The sequence below is a fragment of the Nannobrachium achirus genome (genome assembly GCF_963921795.1).
Source record: "Nannobrachium achirus genome assembly, chromosome: 19".
Classification (NCBI taxonomy): domain Eukaryota; kingdom Metazoa; phylum Chordata; class Actinopteri; order Myctophiformes; family Myctophidae; genus Nannobrachium; species Nannobrachium achirus.
In genome coordinates this window covers 22,215,388-22,241,380 of record NC_137826.1, presented here as the reverse complement: position 1 = coordinate 22,241,380, position 25,993 = coordinate 22,215,388, and the positions used below count along the sequence as shown (strand labels likewise).

The following is a 25,993-nucleotide window of genomic DNA, read 5'->3' as shown; positions in this document are numbered from 1 at the left end:
CGTTAAGCTAATCATCTGGGGACCCCACAAAATAATTTGGGGAACCCTCTGGGGGTCCCGGCCCTCAGGTTGAGAACCACTGACCTATGGTATACTTTGTTGTATGACAATGTACTGTATCGCAACGCGTTGTCAGCTTGTAGATCTGCTTCTTTATTTTTAAGGAGAGACGCCAAGGTTAATATGTCTAACAGAAGTATTTATCGAAATGTGGGTATCAGTGGATTTAGCGCATCTGAGAATATTACATAAGAGCTTCTTTACTTGCTTTTACCACCTGTCCAACCCCATTGTTATTATTACATGTCTAAACGCTCGTTTGAACATTATAATGCTGTTTGTCTTTCGGTGCATTTGCCTTTGTTTGCTTGGGCACAAAAGTCAAAGAGGAGGTATGAATACGGGGCTGTTTATTAGTGTGTGTGGAGGAGTGGATAACATCTCTGGTGACCACATCTGGTCACACGAGACGCTTCCCAGTCGGTCCACAGAGGCCTGACTTGGCTCTGTTGATCCCTTTCTTTCTGCCTCCTACATCTGTGCCTCTTTTCTTTCTCATTGTCTCCCCCACAAAAACAAAGAAGCGACAACCGTATGAACCCTAGCATCGCTGTTTTGGGTCACGTCAAGTTAGGCGAACATTTGGCAAAAGAATTGATGAACTTCAGCAAAAGAATTAATAAAATAGGCGAATATTTGGCCAACATTCTGTGAAAACAGCACGTCGGCTATTTTCTCAATTTGAAGTATACAGTATATCGTCACTGTTGGGTTTCAAATGTGTACGTTTTTTCGTAAAGTAAAGCCCTACTTAATCATACAATACTGCGAGGCCTTATGTGCTTGTAGATCAGCTATTTTCACTATTTTAAATCATTTTTAAACTGATACATGCAAAACGAACGGTTTTGGATGTATACAAGGTTTCCACCCGACAACAACGATAGAGTCTTAAGTAGTATTAGCATAAATTTGATCTCTCTTCTTTTTTTCTTTTTTTTTTTTCTTCTTCTCCAGCTGCTGCTCCAAGGTTGAAGAGGATGAAGGTCCCATCGATAGTGGACGAGGGAACCAAGCTCACAGTAAAGTGCGAGGCCACGGGGAACCCCGTCCCCACCTACAGATGGTTCAAAGATGGCAACGAGCTCAAGAAAAGCAAAGAGATCAAAATAAGGAGCAACCAGTGAGTACAAATCACCCGTCGAGAAGTTGGACACGTTTAACATGTGGCGAGAGCACAACAGACGCGTGCCACCCAAGTCACTGCTCGGTTGTAAATATCTGAAGTCTCTGCTAATGACTTTACCAGGTGACCAGGGTCACGGCGCTTGTTTGAAAGCTTGTTTAGTGAATGCCGTGATGAAACTCTAATTTGTTTCTTATGTGGGACATGCATGGCCTGACCTGTCGGTTTGATTACATTTTCCAATTCAATTCAACCCAACCGCATACAATTTGTCCTTGCTTGAAGGTACAATAATTGATATGTATTTGTTTAAAACGGCTACACATTATTGTGTATCATTATTTTATGCTTTAACTATTGAAACATAGCAGATATACAAGCTCACAGCGTGGCGCCGAGTGACCAGAAAACCTCTATACAAATAACATTTACTATAGACACTAGTTGGTATATAAAACTAAGGACCTTTGTTTTTTATAATAGGATACTGTCAAGTATCTCTCCAACACATTATTTTTAAGAAGTAATCAAACAATTGCCCATTCAAAAGAAATGCCCCCAATCTAACAGTAACACATGTGGTATATGGGAACCTATGTAAACATTGTGTTTAGTTTATTAAGTTTTAACACCTTTGCAAAAGCCTACATATAGCACACAGTATGGTCTAGGAACTCGTAATGTAATGAGTGCATCATGTAATAAGATGTTAGTTGTGTCTATCAAAGTTTTTAGGTACTTTGTCCCCTTCAGACCTGAAAGTTCAAGCCAAGGTTCTATATTGAGTCTTGAGTAGAGGTGCATAAGTAGGGCTGATACATTTTAACAGCAATTCGATACATATCACGGACGGTGACATGAACCCTTGACATGAACCCAGAGATTACACACATTTATCGATAGACCAGTGTAGCTATATGGAAAGGAAAAAAAACCCTCCTTTTAATTTTTTCTTCTTAAAAATGCTAAATACAATGCACAAGTAGGTAGTATCGATGCAATCGATTATTTGCACTGCCGATTCGATGCGATACGAAGTCAAACGATACGATTCGATTTGAGCTGTTTTCATTTCGATATACTTAGATTTTTTTGTATTAAAAATGATATTTCGATGCAGTTATTATATCGTTACACCCCTATGATTACGTTTTCTGTAATTGGGTCTTATAATGAAAATAAGAACATTATTATAACGGCGCTTGAAAAAAGAGAATCTAGAATTTGCCGCACGGACAAGACCAAGTCTTTGCCACCGCCACGGAACACATGTGTCCATGTACGGACATGTCGATGACGCCTGGTTATAGAACATGGAGATAAGAGGTTTCTGCACGACGACAGCAGCGGATATAAAGTGTTGCCACGCTGGGGCCACCTGCCCTGTTGACTGCCCTGTCCCCATGTCACTGTCTACCTGTCCCCTGTTTCCACTTGTTGTGTTTCCATGCCACTTCGTTCTCACCCTCCATTCCCCTGACTAAGCTCTGTGTGTCTGTGTGTGTCTGTGTGTGTCTGTGTGTGTGTGTGTGTGTGTGTGTGTGCGTGCGTGCGTGCGTGCGTGCGTGCGTGCGTGCGTGCGTGCGTGTGCGTTTGGTGTCTCCCACAGGAAATTCTCCAGCATCAAAATCAACAAAGCAAAACTGGAGGACTCTGGGAATTATACGTGTGTGGTGGAAAATCCTCTGGGGAGAGACAACTCCACCGGCACAGTTAATGTCCAAAGCAGTGAGTACCCAGACCAAAAGGAACACCTTGAACTATACAGCAATGTTGGCATTAGTACTGTCCTTGACCGTTCCCTATGCACAGTGGTTCTCAACCTTTTTCAGGCCGCGACCCCCAAAACAATCATGTTTTAACTGGGGACCCCCAAAATAATCATATATTTTAACTGGGGACCCCCCTCCCTGACGAGCACTAAGAGTTGAGGCATTACATTTTGTATAACACAGTTGGTTCTATTGTGAAAATAGCAGATCTACATGCTCTGTGAGCATGTAGATCAGCTATTTTCACAATTTCTGCCTCTAATATTTGACAATTTGGCCAATGTTTAATTTGTCATTTTAGAGGTATTAAAAAAGTCTTACATTTAGAAATGTGAATATACTCTCTATACACTTAAACTTTATGTTGGTTTGTTTACTGTTGAGTGAGGAAACAATGTTGCACATTAAGTTAATCATCTGGAGACCCCCCAGAATAATTTGGGGACCCCCCCAGGGGGTCCCGACCCACAGGTTGAGAACCACTGCTCATGCCAATTAAGAGGTTCAAAGGAGCCTAATTTATACTTTGGCGTCTTTTGTTTTGTTTGTTGTCAAACGGCTGGGTCGTGTGACAGCAAAGCATAAATTAAGCTCAGCAGTGGCAGTAATGGGCAAGAGCCCTGCAAGTCTGCACATTTGGGTCTTTGCTGGTTCACTGGAGGAATGGTACAATACGAGGTATTTGGATGTGAATGGAATTTGGTTTATAATCCAGGGAGTAATTCCTTTGCTGGCAGAGTGACTTCACACAAAATCAGACGCACAAAATCTCTCTGATTTGCATTCACACACACACATAACAACCGATTATAGATTATACATGCCTAAAGGAATGAGAGAATGGTCAGAAAGCCCTAAATCTGGATGATAGAAACGAACGGACCTAATTACCAGGGGTTGAGTAGTGAATAAATGCAGTGTTTCTCAATCGGTCGTGGACAAAGGACAACTTTAATGGAGAATTATTGTGTTTTTTTTATAATCCATTGGGTCCATGACCACTGGACTAACAGAGTGTGCATGTGGTATGAGTTTGCTAGATGCTGGGGGCTTGTACCCGTGATTGGCTTGTGTCTGTCTTGAATAGTGTTTTGTCTGGAGTCTGTATGAGAACTGGAGGATCTTTGTATTTCGAGGACATTTAGAATTTGATCGGAACAGATGTTTTACTTTTATGTGACAGTTGATGGTGACATGGAATGGAGTTTGATCATGGTCGAGCACAATAAGCTAGCCATACAGGCTTGTAGGAATAGTGCTGTCACGATTATGACATTTTACATGACGATTAATTGTCACTCAAATAAATGCGATTAACGATTTTGTGTATTTGTCGTTGACAATTACATTTCTGTTTGGCTTTTAGGCTTTGAAGTTGCACATGGCAATCATGAGACTTACTTACTGACATATTTGACAATTTTATTCTCAAAAAAGAACATTGATAGTGGAAATAGCCGATCTACAAGCTCACAACGCGTCCCATCGCGACGCGTTGTGAGCTTGTAGATCTGCTATTTCCACTACTTTTTGAAAGTTAACATTTCTCAACATGGAAACGATTATGAAGATTACGCAAAAATAATTGTGATTACATCAAATAATTGCGATTAGACGATTATGTAATAATTGTGACAGCCCTATGTAGGAAGCTCATTAATGATGGGTTGCTGTTTGGGGTGGTAGTGGAGGATGCAGGATACAATATCACTTTTATTGTCTGGTATGTTACAGGCATTTCATTACACTGAAAGCAGCCGCATAGAAACATTTTCAGTTATTTACAACCATACAGTTGGCAGTAGTTGCTCAGGAGGTTAATTAAGCAGCTGTCTTGGAAATAAACGGGAGGTTTCAGGTTCGATCCCTGGCTCCCAGTGCTGGAAAAGTAACTCAAATGTTTTACTTAAGTAAAAGCATCAATACTGCAATATAGAAACACTCTGTTGCAAGTAAAAGCCTGGAATTAGCCAGTAGCTATGCCCCTCCCCTAAAAGCGTTTGTCCAATGCTAGCTTAGCAACCGGCAGCTTGCCAAGGCTAAGCTAGCATTGGACAAAAGCTTTTTGGGAGGGGCATAGCTACTGGCTAATTCAAAATATACTTGAGTACAAAAGTAATGGCATCAAAATATACTTAAAGTACCAAAAGTAAAAGTACAAAATGTTTGAAAATAGCAGATCTACAAGCGCGATTCTTGAGTACTGTACTTAAGTGAATGTACTTAGTTACTTTACTCCACCGCCAGCTCCTCCCGGTTGCGTTTCACAGCAACGAGTTGATTGTGAAATACATTGCAAAGCGCTTTGGAGAAAAGCGCTATATAAATACAGTACATTCCCGGTATTTATTCAATATATAAAGATAGGTAAACAGAAGCTATACACTTTACAATGAGCATAATACATTGTACACTATACACTGTGGAGGCTGGTATAGCAGTATAAGAAGATATTTAAATAAATAAACATTAATAATTCCACATGGGATTGGGTGTGCAGCTATTGCATCCTTGAGAGTTAAGTGCGGGCGGTGACATTATTCTATTCATTGAGATGCACGCTATTGTGGGCGCACTGTGTGCTTAGCTACTCCTTCAGTGAAGACAGCCGTTACCACCATCTTTTGTCCAGCAGATTTATACTATCAACATACATCAATGCCGGGTTTAGAGTTGATGAAGTGCAGAAACAGAGCGGTGCCAAGGACAGGTGCCTGTGGCACACCACATAAGACACTCCCCTCTGGATAGGGCGCCATGTTGTCTCGTTTGTTTGTGGTCGATTGAGCGTGATTCATACTTTGCTTTAATGATGGTGTTTGGTGGCAAAAATGGTTGATCTCCAAGCTCGCAAACGGGACGCACCACGATTGTCCTATGATGGAGTAAATTAGGCATATATATTCTCGCAATGCCAGACAATCTGTGATTATCAAGTCTCTAGTTGAGTATACGTTTAGAGACTATCTTGTGACTCTAGGTGTCTAATGAAAGCAAGTCGTCACCGTTGGGCAGAAATCTCATATCTCCCTGCTTCAAAACTCACAAAACTAGTGAAAATAGCATATCTGCAAGCACACATCGCCTTGCGATGCGAGGCGTTGTGTGCTTGTAGGGTGTCTATCTTCACTATTTTAAATCGTTTTTAAAATAACAAAAAAGGGAAGGTTTTGGACATACAAGGTTTCCACCCGACAACGACGAGGTGCTCTTTAGCATTCCATGGCAGAAATGTTGGTGGGCATATGATGTGGCCAGATTTGATCCTATGGGCCAGCAGGCATATACATGTTGTTGGAGGTGAACTAACCACTAGGCTATCAATGGGTACAAAACCCTACAATTACACCATTAAATTCCTTTGTCAAACGCAGGCCCATAAAGCCCTTTGAGACTGTAACAGTGATTAAGGGCTCTACAAATAAATGTGACTTGACTTGACTTAGAGCCAAGGTTTTTTCCGGTGTTTGAAAATGGTCAACCATAAGCTGACAGCTGACAAGTTACAAGAACAGTAGGTCTGTCTTCCAACGCGTCCAGACTGTGCGAGATCAAATGAAACGCAAAAAGGCTTTAGAAAAATTCTTATTCTGATTAACCCAAGGCATTGTTTAATATACCATATACAGTAGGTCATATTAAAAAAAACCATGGCAAAGTTTTCCACAATCCTAGCAAACTGGGAGGTCTTGAGAAATGGATGTTAAAGGGGTCTAGACGTGCAGGGCAGGTCTTGGTGACACGGATAACCCCTGACTCCTTCCACTGTCTACAAACTGAGACCTCTTTAAAGGAGAGATTTAAGACACGGCACAAGGGGGCCCTGGTCTCACAAGAACAATCTCTCAGTAGCCTCTTGGGGTCTACAAACCATGAGAGAGAAAAAACTCCTTCATACCTTCTCTTACTTAGCATTAAAATATTTTACTGACTGACGTTTAAGTATCAAGGCCTTTAGTATGATAATCTCATCAATGGAAGCAGGGGCGTCACACCAAATGCTGGGCCCTGGGTACAAGGATTCACTGCGGGCCCCCCATGAATGTTAACTATTGAAAAATAGCAGATATACAAGCTCACAGCGCGGCACCGAGTGCCGCGCTGCGAGCTTGTAGATCTGCTATTTTTTTTAAATCGTGAATCGTGTGCGAAGAAACCTATGTTTTCACGTCAGTGATGCTCAAACTTTTCCACGTGAAGGACCCCCCATCTCAAAAAAGTTGAGTTACAAATGTTCACTTAAAAAAATACATATATTCAAAGATTTGCGCACATTTTCACAACTTTTCAAAATAGCTAAATTTAAATAGCTAAAGTTACTAGGGCCCCTCCTCCTTGGGCCCTGGTAACTCAGTCCCACTTTCCTACCCCCTTGTGACGCCCCTGAATGGAAGGGCCATGAACTAGAGCAGTGGTTCCACAACGATTTGTACTGAGGCTCACAAGGCGCAGCACATCGCCGCACGTTGCGACCTTGCCGATGGGCTCAAGTGGTTACATTTTATTTGGCATTAGTTTATAAAGATTTACAGAGTGATCGAGTGATAATGTGTTAAAGAGGTTATTTTGCATGGATTATGAATACAAGTGTGCCTTGAGATTTGGTGTGCTCTGTGGGCACAGAAAGTTTGAAAACCACCAGGCTGTGCTTCTTAGAGTGGGGTCCGAGGACCCCCATGTGGTCCTTTAAGGGGTTCCTGAGGATCGCCGATAATGACATGCCCAAAATACAGACACCAGGTTCAAAGTGGCTCGTATATGGTTGCAAACAAAATGTTCAGGGTTGGCGAAAAGCTGCACAGAACAACAGAATTTGAGGTTAAATGCGAACGCCAGGGGGTAACAGACAGTGGCCGCCCCCTGGGACCCCAAACGATGCACCTGTGTAGGAGCGGACGTTTAGTGTCCTCACGTTCACTGTCGGGTGAATCCATCACTTTCTGCGCTCTATTCCCAGTTGTTTTGGGCTAAGCAGACGTCAGCTGAATAATGTTAAAGGAGTGCAGACCTCTGCTTTGTACATTCAATAGTCCTTTGTGCTACAGAACGTGCCGTATCTCATTGCTGTCGGGTGGAAACCTGGTATACCCAAAACAGTTCCTTTTATTAGAGTGGTTGCTCTAACAGGGCAACCACACTTCCATCTATCTTTCCATCTTTCCAGATTAACTTTATTTTGTCACACTACTCCTCCCACCATTTTTGCGGCACACACTCGGTCGAATGTCATCGGGACTCGTCTGCTTGCATTTGGCATTTTTAAGAGATACAAGGAACACCATATATGGGCATAAACGGGTGAAACAGTGCCCACATTTTTACATCACTGATACCGCCGCCTGTACTGTGCATGCGTCGCCACCATGGTAACAGCCAAATACTGAAACAGTGCCCAAATTTGGAGATGACTGACATCACTGATACGTCTGGGTTCTCACCATTACTTCTGAGACTCCTACATTCAATCCCTCATAATACTGTACACACCATGTTAATATTGATGACATCAGGGATCTCCATATATGGGCATAAAAGGGACAAGGACTGACACAGAGATCTCCAAATATGGCCACTAATTTATTATTCATTTTCCCCATTGACTTGAATCTGAACATTTTTAAAGGTTAAAGGGGAAGACCACCCATTTTCAATATTGAACTATGTCATTAATATACCTTAGAGGAGTTGTGTGGAAATAAAAAAGAAAGTTCCCCCTCTTCTGTGTTGCCTAGAACTGGAGGATTGATTTTGGGGTTTGTATCGCAAATTACAACTTGATGACATCGCACATTATACTTTACAATACAAATCCCAAAATCAATTCTCCAGTTCTAGGCAACACAGAAGAGGGGGAACTTTTTTTTTATTTCCACACAACTCCTCTAAGGTATATTAATTACATAGTTCAATATTGAAAATGGGCGGTCTTCCCCTTTAAGACGGAATTCATTTGCAAGTGTGACTCGCGTCGCGGTAACCACACTTGCAATTTCCCAGAATCGCATCTTTCTAGTAGAAGTCATTATTAACATTTTATGAAAATAGTGAAAATAGCCGGTGTACAGTACAGTACGGCACAGGCTCCCAATGTGTCGCATCGCAGCGCGCTGAGAGCTTATAGATTTGCTATTGTCACTACTTTTGATCTACACACCTTTGTAGATGAAGTAGGGTGTTTTTACAAAGTGGAAAAAACCCACAACAAGAAGAAATAAGGAGATACAAGGTTTCTGCCCAAACTCTTTATGTCGCAAAGATGCTTGTTTGAATATCAGCTAACAATAGCCTGGGAAGAACAAGTCATCTATCTTGTGTTTAAATGAAGCTTAATGGTGCCTCTCCTCCTGACATGCACAAGCCTTTGGATGACATTTATTACCGTGTGTTTTGTGTTTTTCATCTTAGTTATGAGCTTCTGATTACCCTTACTTGGCACATTTCCCATGTGGTGATTGTGCAATTTTTAAAGGGCCAGTTAACAAGAACAATATTTCGAGCACTACAAGTCACACAGACAGTCGGTGCTTAGAGGTGTTCCACCAGCGGATTACAGGCCACACGGTGGCCACTGGGAGATAGCCATGTGTTTTATGTATTCTTTTATGAGTATTGTTATAGCATTTTGTGCTTTTTTTTTTTTTTTTTTTTCCCAGAACAGTGTAGGGAATCAGGAAAGACAAGGTGGAGGATAAAATGCGAAACGGGCCATGAGCCTGCACGTCTGACCTCATGACATCACAATGAGGTCTATTTCTATAGTATTTACCCTAACGGGCTTAGCCGCCAGCACATAACAAGATGTAATCATGCCACAACAGTGGACTGAGGCATGACCAGCCACTTTTGCTTAAGTGAAAGTAGCAATACCACAATGTACAAATAGTCCTTCTCTATATAATAATAGTACAGTTGAAAGTACCTAAAAAGTTTACTTTTGTGAGTAAATGTACTTTCCCCCAGACATCCCACCAGGGTGTTGAACCAGGGCCTAATTGATGACCCACAACCATCCATAACAAATAGCCATGTGGCCCAAAGGTCAGGAGGCCTGCAGCATCTGCTGTTTCTGTAGAAACTTCTGTAGAAAGACCGTCGCACAAAACTAGTAGAAAATAGCCGATCTACAAGCACACAACGCCTCGCACCGTGAGGCGTTGTGTGCTTGTAGATCAGCTATTTTCACTACTTTGAATCATTTTTAAAACGATAAATACAAAACGATCGTTTTTGTACATAAAAGGTTTACACCCGACAACGACGATACGTAAGCAGGGACTAGGGCCAAGCAGGGAGGCATTGGGTACCATTTCTATGGTCTTTAGTATGACTCGGCCAGCTAACCCTGACTGCCAAGTCTCTAGTGCAGTGGTTTTCAACCAGTGGTCCCAGGGGGCTCCAGGTGAGAGCATGAAATCTCTTTACACTCATTTTACACTCTCAAGAGTGCAAGAGTGCATTACTTAATATACAAGAAGTCTACACAATTAGAGAATGTAGAAGAATTGTTACTTTGATCGAGTCCTATGGTACCACATCTAAACAGCATGGAATTGTGGACAAAATCCTAACCAACAATGAAAATATATTCTTCGTTCTGGGTCTGAGAGGCTGAATCTCATCAAATGGTGGTCCGTGGCTCAAATGCCAAATAAACAACAGACCTCGATATGAAAAGGGTTGAAAACCACTGGTCTAGTGCTAACCACAAGGCCACTGAGCCGGTTCAAACATCTATAATGGTCCTTTCTCCAATGTACCGTACAACCAGGCAAATATCCATGCAATCCACCGCATGCTATCAGTGAAATGAAATAAAATCAAGAACTAAATCGAAAGCTAAAAATAGCTGTGACATTGTTCTGCCAACGGCTGTGTTTACAAATTGTCGTAGAGGCCATTCATCTGAAATGCACTCACGGTAGAAGTCATCTCAGTGCTCGGCAAATCTGCCATAACGTATTGGAAGCGAGGCGAGGGGGGGAGAGAAGAGTTGAACTAGCGATGGAGGAGGGCCTATGCAGTATGCTGAACAGAAAACTGATCTATAAGCTCACAACACATGCTTAGGAGGAGGAGCGTACTGTCAGGTATGATTTGTAAACGTGAGTGCTGTGTGTTGGGGCACAGAGACATACAGAAAAAAGAGCAAACCCAAAAGATTAATACATTCTTTTCCAACACACATTAATAGTAACTAGACAACTAATATAACAACTAATATAGCAACAACACAAAAGAACATATAGTTACTGTTTCATGAAACCTGCAATAACTTTAAATTGAGGGTTATAATTAGGGCTAACAACATACATTATGTAAATAAGTATGTTTCAGTGCAACCTTTAATACTGTCATAAATATCACATAATGCAAGCTTTATAGTTTGTTTCCACAACACTTGATATGCGTCCATGGTGCGAAACGATGAGCTCCCTCGTACGCAGTTGCTGTGTGTGTGTGTGTGTGTGTGTGTGTGTGTGTGTGTGTGTGTGTGTGTGTGTGTGTGTGTGTGTGTGTGTGCGTGTGCGTGTGCGTGCGTGTGCGTGTGTGCGTTGCGGGGAGGGGGGCTTGGGGGCTTTCTGTCAGCAGTGATGTTTCCTCAAATCTCACTCCCTGGTTGTTCCAAACAATGGCATCAGTGTTTATCCTATCTTGTACTAAGATGAATGATGGCTGCGAGGTGTAGATATGTTTATGTCTTGTCGGTCCGTGTGTGTGTGTGTGTGTGTGTGTGTGTGTGTGTGTGTGTGTGTGTGTGTGTGTGTGTGTGTGTGTGTGTGTGTGTGTGTGTGTGTGTGTGTGTGTGTGTGTGTGTGTGTGTGTGTGTGTGTGTGTGTGTGTGTGTGTGTGTGAGAGAGAGAGAGAGAGAGAGAGCGAGAGACCGAGACAGAGAGAATGAGTGAATGATCGTGAATGAGTGTGTGTGTGTGTGTGTGTGTGTGTGTGTGTGTGTGTGTGTGTGTGTGTGTGTGTGTGTGTGTGTGTGTGTGTGTGTGTGTGTGTGTGTGTGTGTGTGTGTGTGTGTGTGTGTGTGTGTGTGTGTGTGTCCTACACTTTTCTGCAGACAAGCCCCATTGTGTTACAGCGTCACGCCCAGTTCCGCCGTGCTCCAGGGTAGAAGGCAAGACAGGGCTGATCAGGGGCGGTACTGTATGCCCATAGGCTGGGGGAGGACCTCTGTGGTACTGTATGCCCATAGGCTGGGGGAGGACCTCTGTGGTACTGTATGCCCATAGGCTGGGGGAGGACCTCTATGGGACGACATCAATAAAAAAGAGAGATATGGCAGACAAGCGGTGCTCCGCTCGCTGTTGAGTCAACAGCTAGGACTGTCACTATTATGACATTTTACACGACAATTAATTTTATCTCAAATAATTGCGATTAACGGTTTAATTGTGTTTTTGTCATTGACGATTGCATTTCTGTTTGGCTTTTAGGCTTTGAAGTTGCACATGGTAGATATGATGCATAACCTAAATATACAAAGAAATTACTGACATATTTGACAACTTTATACTTAAAAAATAACATTGATAGTGGAAATTGCTGATCTACAAGCTCACACGCGTTGTGAGCTTGTAGATCTGCTATTTCCACTATATTTTCACTTTAAAAAAATATATGAACCTTTTTCAACATGGCAACGATTATGACGATTATAAAAAATAATCGCGATTATGTCAAATAATTGCGATTAGACGATTATGTAATAATTGTGACAGCCCTATCAACAGCGAAATGGTGAGCAGGAAGACTGACAACAGCAAAGCAGAGCGTCGTCTGTTGCGGTAGAATACATTTGTGACTATAGATAGAGAGAGCCTTTTCAACCTTTTCTCGTTTTTGACAGGTTGGGATTTTTAAAAAGAACCATGTCTCCATGTGATGATGATGATAGCGGCTTTCATCGGAGGCTTCAGAGGCAGGAATGCGATTAATTTTGGACAGAGAGTTGTTTATTTTTATCGAGAGGCCATAAGAGCAAACGGCTAAAATAGTAAAGTGTTGAAGTGGAGTTTGCCTCTCTGCTGCAGGATGTGCATCCATATGGGTGGGGGTGGGGGGCTGCAGATATACTGTAGATCACTGTTTCCCAAACAGGGACCCATCTTTGGATCGCGGGCACATTTGTATGGGTCACAAGGAAATATATATTTAAAAAAATATAAAATACAATGTTTCAAAAGATTTCTAAACATTTTAAACAAAAACATCAACTTTTCATAAAAAAATTAAATAAAACATTTTTCAAAAATATTTCACAAAAAAAAATATGAAAAGATCGAATTATTTCCATGGATGAATTTTCAAAAAGGTTTAAAAAGTAGTGAAAAAGGCAGATCTACAAGCTCACAACGTGGCGCCAAGTGACGTGTTGTGTGCTTGTAGAGCTGCTGTTTTCACTAGTTTGGGTCCCGGGCAATGTATACAGATCCATCTAAAAAAAAAAAATATTCTGTAAAAAAAAAATGCAGATGCCATAGCACCCCAAATCATAATTGACTGCGGAAATGTCCCACTGGCAACTCTGACTCAAAATTTTTACAAAAAAGTTTTGTAATAATTCACTGCATGTGCAATGTATCTAGAATATATGAACATTTCAAGAAATATATGAAAGTTTCAAAAGAACTGTGTACTTTTACACACTATTATTTATTTATTTTAGATTGATCTGTAATTTCTCTTTTGGGTCACAAGGTAAAACTTTTGGGAACCACTGATGTAGATGGACAGATCTACAGATGAAGAGATGGGCCTGGATGGGAACCCAAATAAGGCCCTGGATGGGGATCCAAATGCATTTGGGTCAGAATCAATGGGGGTAAACTTACTTGACCATTGATCCTAAATTTACCCCCATTGATTCTCACACAAATGTATTTGGGTCCCCATCCAGGCCCATGCATTTGGGTCCCCATCCAGAATCAATGGGGGTAAGAGAGGCAGAGGCAGAGGCAGAGAGGGGTAAAAATGGGGATGACAAAATGACACGCTGGTGTGTAGCATAAACCTTACAGTACATCATGCTGTGATGTATACTGTATACGACGTGTGTGTTGAGCAGGCACATACGTGCACTGCACACATCAAAGGGGGGTTGAGCCCCTGCCCTTTTATCAGTCTGTAAAAAGTGCCCTCTTCAGACCAGGAATGTAGTTTTTGGAGCTGTGTGCAGCTCCCTATACGTGGCTGTGTGGGTCTGTGTGTGTGTCTGTCTGTGTGTCTGTGTGTATGTAGCCTGACTTCGGCGCGTAACTAGTGCCGCACCATTTACGCCACTCGCGCAATATATACATCAAAATGTGCGGCTCGGCCGGGAATGGTGTTCTATTACCTTTCGTTCCGATCCGCCTTACCATGCCGACGTAATCGGCAAAAAACTACGCTTAATTGTCCCCATTGACTTATAATGGGACAATGCAAGAAATCACTTTCAAGTATTTTTCTCTCGTAAACCATAGGAGCTACAGTTTCAAACCTCGGAGAGGAGATTCATAATGATTTTAAGAATGAATCGAAAAATAATTACATCACTCGGCCTCATGGTGGCGCTATAACGGCCCACTTTACGTTTTGCCCCGTAACTCTTGAACCGTAGATCGGAAAATTAAAATTCTTTTTTCCCTGGATTCCTTGGGTCAAGACGCATCTCCCCATATAGGCCACGCCCATTTGCGCCAGGATAGATTTTCCGCCATCTTGAATTTTCTCCAAAACACACTTTTTGCTCCTTTTCCTACATAATTTCTTCAAATGTCACAAAAATTGGTACACATGATCTACACACACACACACACACACACACACACACACACACACACACACACACACACACACACACACACACAGCTCCACTTCACACGGGTGTGATTTTTTACTGTGGTGAAAGAAATGCAAATGCCCTCTTATATGCCACACCTGAAGGCAGCCATGAACTCTTCTGAACATGAATGCAGCATCTATGTTGAAAGAATTGCCCTTTCTGTGTAGAAATCAAGCATCGAAAATAGCATTAAATAGCAGACCTCCAAGACCTGTGAGCTTGGAGGTCTGCTATTTTCAAGATTTTCACGGCCCTTTTAGAAATTTCAGCCCCTGCCTCTCTCACGTCCCTGGTGTAGAATGCAAACCAAGCTTAGAAAATGGTACATGCTCAAAGCACACATAAAGCTGCGCACATACCTGCACACACACAAATGCTCTGCAGAGAAAGAGAAAGGGAGCTTACAAACTAGATACTGTAATAATATCAAAGCAGATTGAGATATGCTAAAGGTAAATGGTACATTGTGGAATGGCTTACAGTGTTTATGGAGAAAAAGGTTGAAGTCTGTAAATAGGATTGCATTTCTGCAAGCACACACTTACGTATGCTCACTTGTGCTCGCACGTGTGTGTGTGTGTGTGTGTGTGTGTGTGTGTGTGTGTGTGTGTGTGTGTGTGTGTGTGTGTGTGTGTGTGTGTGTGTGTGTGTGTGTGTGTGTGTGTGTGTGTGTGTGTGTGTGTGTGTGTGTGTGTGTGTGTGTGTGTGTGTGTGTGTGTGTGTGAGAAGCTTTCCTGAAATCTAACAGCATACTTCTGCAGGGTAATTGCAATCATTAGTAACGTAGGGACTTCCATTTCCGACCTATGGGGAGAGTCCCTGAGACATAAATAAGATCTATGGGTAATAAAGACAAACCGTGGCCCGGGCAAAGGCCTGATTTATATACGTGCGCGCCGGCGTTGCACGCCGGAAACGGACGATCTGCGAGCTCACGACGCGTGACGCCGTGACACGCCGCGTGCTTGTAGATCAGCTATTTTGGGGGGGGGGCGTAGCGCGGCGTGAGACGCAGCCGAGCATAAAACAGGCAACAGGAGCATCATTCTGCCTCCCCCAGAGAGAGCACATGGTCTGCCTCTGAACACTGGCTGTTCTGTTCACAGGCAGACTGTGGGAACCCATCACTCAGCCCCACCACATGGCCAACACAAGCCACCACAGCCCTGTGTCCTTCTGCATGCTCACCATGCCAGGCTGGGTGCTAAGATGACTGGCCTCTCAACCCATGTGTGTGCGCGTGTGTGTGCGTGCATGTGCATGTGCGTGCATGTGCATGTGCGTGCGTGTGTGTGTATATGTGTGCGTCTGCGTGTGTATGTCCATGCATGCATGCATGCGTGTGTATGTGCACATGTGCGTATGGCCTTCTGGAATGTGCACATTACATTTGTGTGTGTGTGTGTGTGTGTGTGTGTGTGTGTGTGTGTGTGTGTGTGTGTGTGTGTGTGTGTGCGTGTGCGTGTGCGTGTGCCCAATCTTACCCAATGCTGTACATGCACACACACACAGACGTCAAAGAATGGAAGCACAGAAATACAAATGCTTAATTAGATGTGTTGTTTTTGGAATGTTCCACAATCCACAAACATTATTTTTTTTCCCATGAACAGAGCCATTACTTGCTTATTAAAAAAAGAGCTGTATAAATCAAAACAATAATCATTTGCCAAACAAGTTTGAACACACGCACACGTATGTATCTGATGTGCGTTGCAACAATTAGACATGGAATGCGTGCCCGACAGACCAGACGCGTAGCCTTGAGCTACGATGAAACGTGCGTTGGCCAAAAATTCTCCTCGTGCCTAACCCATATTGAGTATTTTATAAAACATAATACTAATAGCTGTCAATGGTTTTTAAGATGTGGCTTAGCTTATTTCACAGAGCACTTACTACAATACAAAATAATAGAGACCAGTCACGGAATAGTGGTCAATTCCAAAGAGTTGGATGAACAAGAGGCACTGTAATCTCTTTGAACCCTAGCATCTAGTGGGAAATGTTTTAGTGTTACAGTAGTCTAGATCTGATTTTAGTCGACTAAATATACAGTTAATTTAGTTTGTTACTGATGTTTACTTAGCTGCATGTCGAAAATAGCAGATCTACAAGCTCACTATATTTAGTATATGTTTTAGTCATCATAGCATAGATTTTTTTTCTTCAGGGAAGAAAGTTTGTCGAGGATCATTTTTCGTCATCATTTTAGTCGCCAAAATCAACACTGCTAGCATCCCTATTCTGGGGAGAACATTCACCAAAGATAGCCGCTCTACAAGCTCACAACGTGTTGTGTTGTGAGCTTGTGACCGGCTATTGTCAGCAAAGAGATTTGGTGTAGACGAGAGGGACAAGTTTAGTAAACAGATTTCAAATGGTCATGCCTGATATATACTGTACTTCGTTGTACGATGGTCGTATGACGTGTCATGCATGTGACTCCTTGTGGATGTGACGTGTTGTGAGCATGAAGATCTGCTATTTTCAGTGCACGACACTATCGCACGATGACCTAATCATTTCTGTTTACTAACGAGCTGGAGAGACAGGGAGACAGACCGCTGTTACTGAACACTCTAGAGCTATTATACCTATATATATATATATATATATATATATATATATATATATATATATATATATATATATATATATATACTGTATATATATATATATATATATATATATATAAACTGTATATATATCGTCACTGTCGGGGAGAAACCTCTCCAAGTTGCAAATATGGGTGTTTTTTTCATAAAGTAAAGCCCTGGTTCGTCATACAAGACTGTCGCACAAGACAGTGAATAGCAGATCTAGATGCACAAAACGCCTCACAATAGATAAAATCATTTTAAAAATGAAATACAAAACAAACTGTTTTGGACATACAAGGTTTCCACTAGACAGCATATTTTTACCTCGCTCCCACTAAAATCTTGACCCTGTTTTGAGTTTTGTTGACACTTACAGCATGTGGACATGTCATCCATAACCACTGGCAAAACACCGTACCAAACACCACACCATGTGACAGGTGACGGCTGCAGCAGGTCATATTTCACATTGGCCTCCTGTAGCCCAGAACCCTTTGTCAACACTCACTCACAGCCGCTATGAGAAACATGGTTTTCAAACACTTTGGGAGGAAAACAGGTTGCTGCTGGCACTTTTAAGCTATACTATACGCACACCAAAGGTACTATAAGGTGCTGGGCTTGATGACTTAAAGATAATGTAAAAATACCCTCTTGAGCCACGGTACTTTTAAGTGCAAAAGCACAGAATATAATACCCGTAAGACGCCCTAAGGGCGAGAAGCGACCTCAGGGTCGCGCTGAAACAACAGAGACTGACACAATATGTCCATATATGGGCATTCCTAGATATGGGCTTAATATTGATGACATCAGGGATCTCCATATATGGGCATATAAGGGACATTAATTTGCAAGTGTGACTTGCGTCGCGACAACCACACTGGTTATCATGAGACTGATATTTCACTTTCACTTCCTGATGACGTCATCTCCCAAAGGATCATGGGAGATTGAGTTTTTCATCACCCACAGGTCCCTATGACCACACGCTACTGTATTTAATAAAAAAGCGATATCCCGACTTTAATCGGGAAAAGCACTCCGCGGCTAGGTTGAAATCATGTGTTAATATTGAGGGCTCTCCATATATTATGGGCATAATTAATTTGCAAGTGTGGTTGCCATGAAGCGAGTCTCACTTGCAAATGAATTCAGTCATATGGAGCGTGACATGAGGCGTGACTGACTGACGCACATGAGCTGCAGGTTTTGCGGAAGTGCTTCTCTCGCCGTTTTGGCCAAGTATAGTTATTGGCAAAACCATGACGGGGCTGCGTCGTCTCAGGCGACCTTGAGCCACGTGAGGCCCCTCCAAGCGAGCTAGTCGCCGGGCCGAGCTTTGCGAAAGTCACTTGAGCCGACTCGTTTGTCTACTGACCAATCACAGCGCATCCTTGCACACGCTCCTCCCCCTCCTCTCCTCAGCTCCGGTAGGAATTCTGGGAAATTGCATGTGTGGTTGCCGTGACGTGAGTCACACTTGCAAATGAATTCCGTCTTAGCATTTGAATTTTCCCCATTCAAGTCAATGGGGAAAATGTATTCACTAATAAATGAATGGCCATATATGGAGATATCTGTGTCAGTCATTCTCCTGTCCCTGATGTCACCAATATCATATATTAGACTATATATTCCAATATATTGGAATGCCCATATATGGACATACTCTGTCAGTCTCATGTGGTCTATAGAGCATCGCAGCGGAAGTTGATTCCTGGGGTCACTACGTCATTCCCCATTCATTTTCGCCATAGACTTTTACAAAAATATTTATAACAATTATGTTAAGCCTCGAACCAAGCCATCCAGGATGGAGGTGAATCATGACCATATAACCTTTTTTTCTATGAAAAGAACATTTTGAAAATCGCTAAACAAAGGGTAGTTATTGCCAGACCCATGAAATGGGTAGGCCTACATAAGCAAATGTCGGTCTGTCCGGGTTTTCTATATAAAGGGTATATATGATGATGACATGATGATGACATGCCTACAAAAGGCATGATGTCATAAATGATGATGACAGACAGGGGGTCTGGCACAACCAGGTTGACCTGGTCTAGTTAAATGTAGTATATCAAATAATGTAATATTAAAATATGTTTTCACATAGGATCAAAGGTTATATGGTCATGATTCACCTCCATCCTGGATGGCTTGGTTCAAGGCTTAACATAATTGTTATAAATATTTTTGTAAAAGTCTATGGCGAAAATGAATGGGGAATGACGTAGTGACCCCAGGAATCCACTTCCGCTGCCAGATGTCAGACATCTATGATGTCAGTCATCTCCATATTTGGGAAAAGTTTATTTTTTGCATTTTAAATCAATTGAGAAAATATTTTCACAAATAAATTAATATAAATTAAACTATATAGTGTGCAGTATCTCTTGGCAAAAACTGTGGGAGGAGTAGCGCGGCAAAATAAAGTTTATCCGGAAATAAAGTGGGACAAGTACCTGGTTGCCTGGTTGCCCACACTAAAGACTTGAAACAACTAATAGAAGTAAAACAGCAATACTTTGGGGGAAAAATGCAACGTGTTAGTATTTTACTTATTCAGGTAGCCTGACATTGAGGGAAAGGCTGTTCCATAGTTTTGGCAGTGAAGCAGCGGCTGAAAGCAGGCCTTGGCCTTAGGAGCGGGATTTAAAAGACATAGCAGTGATGTTCTGGACTGAACCTAAACAGAGAGCTATAAATGTGAAGTGAACTGAGTGAGCTCTGCCTATAATACATTCTAAAACAGGCCAACATGGTGGCTCCCAGCCAGCGATACTGTTTGCCAATAATATCGGGGGACTGCAAGCTGTGCAGGGGCGATTATACCGATGTCACTTTGTTTTACCAGAAGAAGAAAAATGTACACCAATGTCCAGTCACTTGCCAGTTATAATTATTCAGCGCAGATGGTTGGACGTTCTTGCTGAGTTGAATATTTCAGTTTGCTTGCTATCGCTGTTTCTAACTTGCTCAGTGCTCCTTTGCTCCCGTTGGGGATTTAGGCTCGCATTTAGGCAGCTTTTTCAGGTTTGCTACATGGATCAAACAGCCCCTGCTGCAACCCTGATGATCACTTTATCATGTGTGTGCGCGCGCGCGTGCGTGCGTGCGTGCGTGCGTGCGTGCGTGCGTGCGTGCGTGCGTGCGTGCGCGTGTGTGTGTGTGTGTGTGTGTGTGTGTGTGTGTGTGTGTGTGTGGCGCATGTACGTGAATGTGTGGTGCATGCAGGCGTGCCGTGCGTGCATGAGTGTGTGGGAGTAAATATAGTGGAGTGTCTGCTGGTGGTCCAGAATATTACATGTGCTTGCTGCAGATTCAGACCCACGCTGTGGGCCTAAATACATTTTGTTCTCTGCATACCCAGCATTTCCATTTTCCTGAGATGTTTCTTTCTTTGTTGCATCTTGGTTTAGTGCCTTTGTTATCCGACAACATCGCCGAATGATGTTGAAAACAAATGCTGTCTTTTCCCCGCATGTTTTTTCTTTTTCTTTTTTGTAGCGCTGCACGCGACCCCCATCTTGTACAGCCACGGTCTATTTGCTGCCCTTTTGCCCCCCGAACTCTGCTCTTTGACCAGCCTAGCATGGTGGTCGTCAGAGTCGCCGGCCCAAGTCGTGCATAGCATTGCACGGTGTCATCCACTGCAGCAATAGATGTACTGTAGTGTTTAAAAAAAAAACACAAAAGGAAAAAAAGAGCAGTTTAAAGTTACAGGTCGCGTTGCCCCATGCATGTAGCCTCAGTTTGAAGGCCTCCAAAGCAGTCTTCCAGGCTGCTGTGTTGTGATAAGTGTCTGCGAGGCAGCCGTGTGTCCACAGGCCAGGGGTCACATCCTCGGGGGGGGGGGGGGGGGTGCTGCGCACGGTCCCGCAGAGAGCGTGTGTGAGCTTCCAGGAATGTGTTGATGGAAATCGCAGCTGAACATATCGTCGTCGTCGCGCGGAAACCTCGTATGTCCAAAACCGTCCGTTTTGTATTATTCCATCTATACTATAATTTTGCGAATGTCTGAGTGAGTGAGTGAGTGAGTGAGTGAGTGAGTGAGTGAGTGAGTGTCTGTCTGTCTGTCTGTCTCAGCGTTTCTCCTCGGTGGCTGGAGCAATTGATCTGAAATCGCATCACCATCAGCATATGAACACACCTGACATAACTGTGAAGCCCGTTTGTCACTTTCACAAATCGTATGCTGTATAATAGCATTTTTATGGTGTATCTATATCTATTTAGCCTACAGTACCTTTTGTGACCACACATGTTAAGGGAGGGGCGCTGTTGTTCAGGCCATGCACAATCACACACAAACCCACACACACACACACACACACACACACACACGGGGGGGGGGGGGTGGAGTGTGTGTGTGTGTGCAGGCGGGCGGGCGGGCGGGGGGGGGGGGGGGGGGGGGTTCTGGCCCTGTTACAGATGTTGTCCAAAAATCAGGCAGATCGGTACACAGTATCTCTGTAGCCGTTAAATGGAACGGGTATTTCTTACATTGATGCTCCTACATATTAGCATGCAAGCACCAGTTAAAGTTACTTTCCATCCCTCATATACTGTGTGCACAGTGCACATCCCATAACCCACACACTGCACATCATTTCGGAGCTCATATCTTTGAACGGGTAAGGGCTAGTTTTAATAAAGATCAAAATAGCCGAGCTACAAGCGCACGGCGCCTTGCACCGCGAAGCGTCGTGTGCTTGTTGATCTGCTATTTTAACTACTTTTTTGAAGTAGGGCTTTAATTTACCAAAGAAAACATACACATCTGAAACTTGGAGATACGAGGTTTCTGCCCGACAGTGACGATATGATTGCTGCAGCCTTAGAAGTCATGCTGGGGCCCACCAGCAATGGTTGCCTGCGCACATGCACGTACTTGTACACACACACACCCACACACACACACACACACACACACACACACACACACACACACACACACACACACACCCACACGCACATCCGCTCACACACAGGGCTGGGTATTTGCATGCACATACACATGCGAATACTGTAGATGCTTGCACATTTACAGACACTTAAACGCACACATGCACACACACGAACCTTTCGGCTCGTGATTCTTAAGTGAAATATCGATTGCCCTCGGAAAACAACTCCTGTGTCAAGTAGGCTACACTCCATCTGCGTTTACAGTCGGTTTAGGAGGCAGCGGAGTCATCTTCATTACAGTGGCGTCAGTTCAGAAAAAGCTAAGGTATGGCAACATGACTGGTGTCGGCGCGCGTGCAAGACACCAGTCATGTTGCCATACCTTAGCAACAGGCATGATACATTTATTTTAAGAAGTACATTTTCGTTTTTCTCCCCGTTTCTACGGTTTCTTGGGCTGGATATGGCAGCCCGGAAGTGCAGCTAAATATGTTAGTAAACGTGCCACAATTAACAATAATGCACCTGTGCAGCTGACCTGGGAAACCTGGGAATATACCATGTTGTCAAGATGGGGAGAATACAAGTGTGGACAATATAATTATAATACCTTGTTAAAGTGACCATTTTGTTACATTTTGCATTTGTAGTTATTTTACTGTAATTTAACAGCATAATAACCAGCACAGATAGACAAAGAGACATTCATGGATTTATATTTCAAAAGTAACTTTTATTTTACCCCCTGGACCCAGGGTATGGCAGCTGCATACCCCTGCCATACCCAATTGACGCCCCTGCTTCACGACAAAGTTGCACCCGCTTTTGTCCTTGGTACAACCTCAGGTTTTTCCAGGCACAGCCTTGAGGGACACTGGCCCACACTCCACCACTTCCCACGGCCGTGCTAAGATGGCTGGCAGTGGATCTCTATTCACGATGGCTTGTTCCGTCTTGTCCCATAGATGCTCTGTTGGATTGAATTCTGGTGACTTGGCAGGCCACCGCTCTAAGCTCAAGTCTCTGGCATGTTTGTGGAAGCATTCCTGGACCATCCTACCCTTGTAGCATGAGGTATTATCCTCCTGTCAAGAGCGGGGGGGGGGGGAAAATCACCGCCGCCATGTATTCAAGCACTTTGATTGGCAGTGATGTTGTGGTGTCCTGTATCTCTCAAATATTACGCCTAATTTCCTATCAAAGAGTCATAACGAGTGACGGATATGAAAACACGCTATAGCAGAGGTGCTTGTAGGTACAGCAGAACAGTGGTTAGTATTGTTGACTTTTACACCGCATACAGGGGGGTTTAATCCCGGCAGAGGCACATAATCAAGACATTTCAATGCACCGTGACTCTGCAGTGTGTGCAATTTTGCCAAACAAACGTTGATTTGAAAAACATTACACCGGGGTCGTAAAATAAAAACAGAGGGAGGCAAGGCATTTTCTCAACTACTTAAGCCGCTTTGTCATATGAGCGAAAAATAGCCGATCTAAAAGTCTTTAGGCTATTTTTCCTTGAAGCAGGGAGGCCAGAGTTAATGTGGTTAACATACTGTATATACAGTATGTTTAAGTCTGCCCAGCAGCAGTGTAGACATACCGTATCCCCAGCTGTGATCAACATGAATGACCACCAGGGGATGTCAAAAGCAGAAGCTTGGATTTTGCTCAAATCTCCCTAGCAACACATCAAACCCCTTTACCCCGGCCTGCATTACACCACAACCTGTACATTTACTCCATCATTCTATATACCTGTACATGTAGTCAGCCTAAACAGATGTGAACATGGAGTCAGAACATGATACTGGGACGTCTTAAACAACACAGTTATCTGAGTGCGTCATAACTACGGCAATTGAGCTCATATGATCTCTAGAGCAGGGGTCTTCAACGTTTTCAGTCTAAGGACCCCTTAGTTGAGAGAAAGATGAAGCAGGGACCCCCACAACTTTTTCATAGATTCCATATACATTAGTTTAATCGTTTGACAGCACGATCATCAGTGTATTTTGGATTCATGTAAATTGATGTTTCAGATATTTAACCACTTGAACAATCAATACTTAATAAACTTCACCGTTCATTCTGAACTTGGTCTGCTCTTTTTCCCCTCTACACCAAAGCTCTTTGCCGAAAATAGCCGATCTAGTTGTGAGCTTGTAGATCTGCTATTTTTGACTATAGTTCTCAGAATATGGACACTAGGGTTCAAGTGGTTAATATAAAAAAGCAGAACAAAATTTTCTACCACACAAAGATTTGGAGGACCCCCTGCAGTAACTCTGAGTGCCCCCTAGGGGTCCTGGACCTCCTGTTGAAGACCCTTGCTGTAGAGTGCACTGGACGATCGTGACTAGACGATTTTATAGTGTCAGAATGTTTTGTAGAATTGTTGGTATAAGGTCTGAGGAAGAGCCTCTCGGCCCGGAACGTTACCGAATACATTTCTACAACGGGAGCATTATGTATAGTGGTGAGCGGTGCTAACCGCTCCTACATCTGCACCTGATTGGCTCACATCAGTCTGTTTGTACTTTGTACGTACAATATGTCCAGGGTCACATCGGCCAAGCTTCGCTGGACACTTGATGAAATTAAGTAATAAATAGCACTGCTCACTTCCCGCTGGGTGTGATTTAAAATGTTCTTCTACTATTCCATTTTTGATCCTGCACCCAGCAGGATATGGGATGTGCGCGTGTCAGCCTTTTGACACTTTTTGTCTAAATAACTTTCATTCATTCTACATTCATACATTCTGCAGTGGTCAGAGGTGGTCTGCTTACTCTACCACAAGGGTCTTCAACAGGGGGTCCGGTACCCCTAGGGGGTCCTCAAAGTTACTAAAGGGGGTCCTCCAAATCTTTCTGTGATAGAAACCTTTTTCTCTTTTTTTATATTAACCACTTGAATCCTGGTGTCCATATTCCAATAACTTTAGCCAAAGAATAGCGGATCTACAGGCTCACAACGCCTCGCGCTGCGAGGCATTGTGAGCTTGTAGATCGGCTATTTTCGGCAAATAGGTTTGGTGTAGAGGGGAAATAGAATGTCAAGTTTATTAAGTATTGATGGTTCAAGTGGTTAAATACATATCTGAAAATAAAAATGTACATGAATCCAAAATACACTGATGACTGCTGGCTGACAACTAGTACTTCCTCAAGCACAAAATACTGCATCCGTCCGGGAGGAGCAGTAGAAATGTTGAATTCCGGCTAGGACCTTAAACGTGCGTATTTCAGCTTCAAGTCACAAGTACATACGTCTCCAGTTTGGTTGGGTTGTCTGTCAGCAGGGATTTTAATCCCTATACTCATGGCAGTTGTAAGGGCATGCTCCATTCACAAGACTACACAGGATTAATAACACTTAATAACACCGCACAGATTAAATTTGTAAGGTAATATTGTTGAGCAATGACTTGTGCTGTCGAATGACACAGTGTTTCACTTTGACAGTAAGAAGTGAGTGGAATATAACAAGACTAGGCTTAGTAAAGCGCTGTTGGTGGAGGTGTGGTGTAACTATAGCACGTAATTGTACAAAAAGTACAGTCTCTGCATGGTCGTCGCCATAGCAATGCAAAACCGCCTTATCACCTTTAGCAAAAAAAAAAGAAAAATTGTGTGAAATTTGAGGACGCAGCTGCTAAATCTTTCCATGGAAAGGATCTTAA

General features: G+C 42.9%; 1 protein-coding gene across 1 annotated transcript in view; it reads left to right on the top strand.

The window, feature by feature from the left end:
* Window positions 1-25,993, top strand: part of nrg2a (neuregulin 2a) — a gene marked incomplete at both ends in the record, with an annotated part of 203,053 nt that overhangs the window by 120,263 nt on the left and 56,797 nt on the right. Inside the window, 2 exons of the mRNA XM_080749322.1 lie at window positions 1,018-1,183; window positions 2,796-2,914. Of these exons, the coding sequence (XP_080605448.1) occupies window positions 1,018-1,183; window positions 2,796-2,914 (285 nt within the window). The remainder of the gene's footprint in view (window positions 1-1,017; window positions 1,184-2,795; window positions 2,915-25,993) is intronic.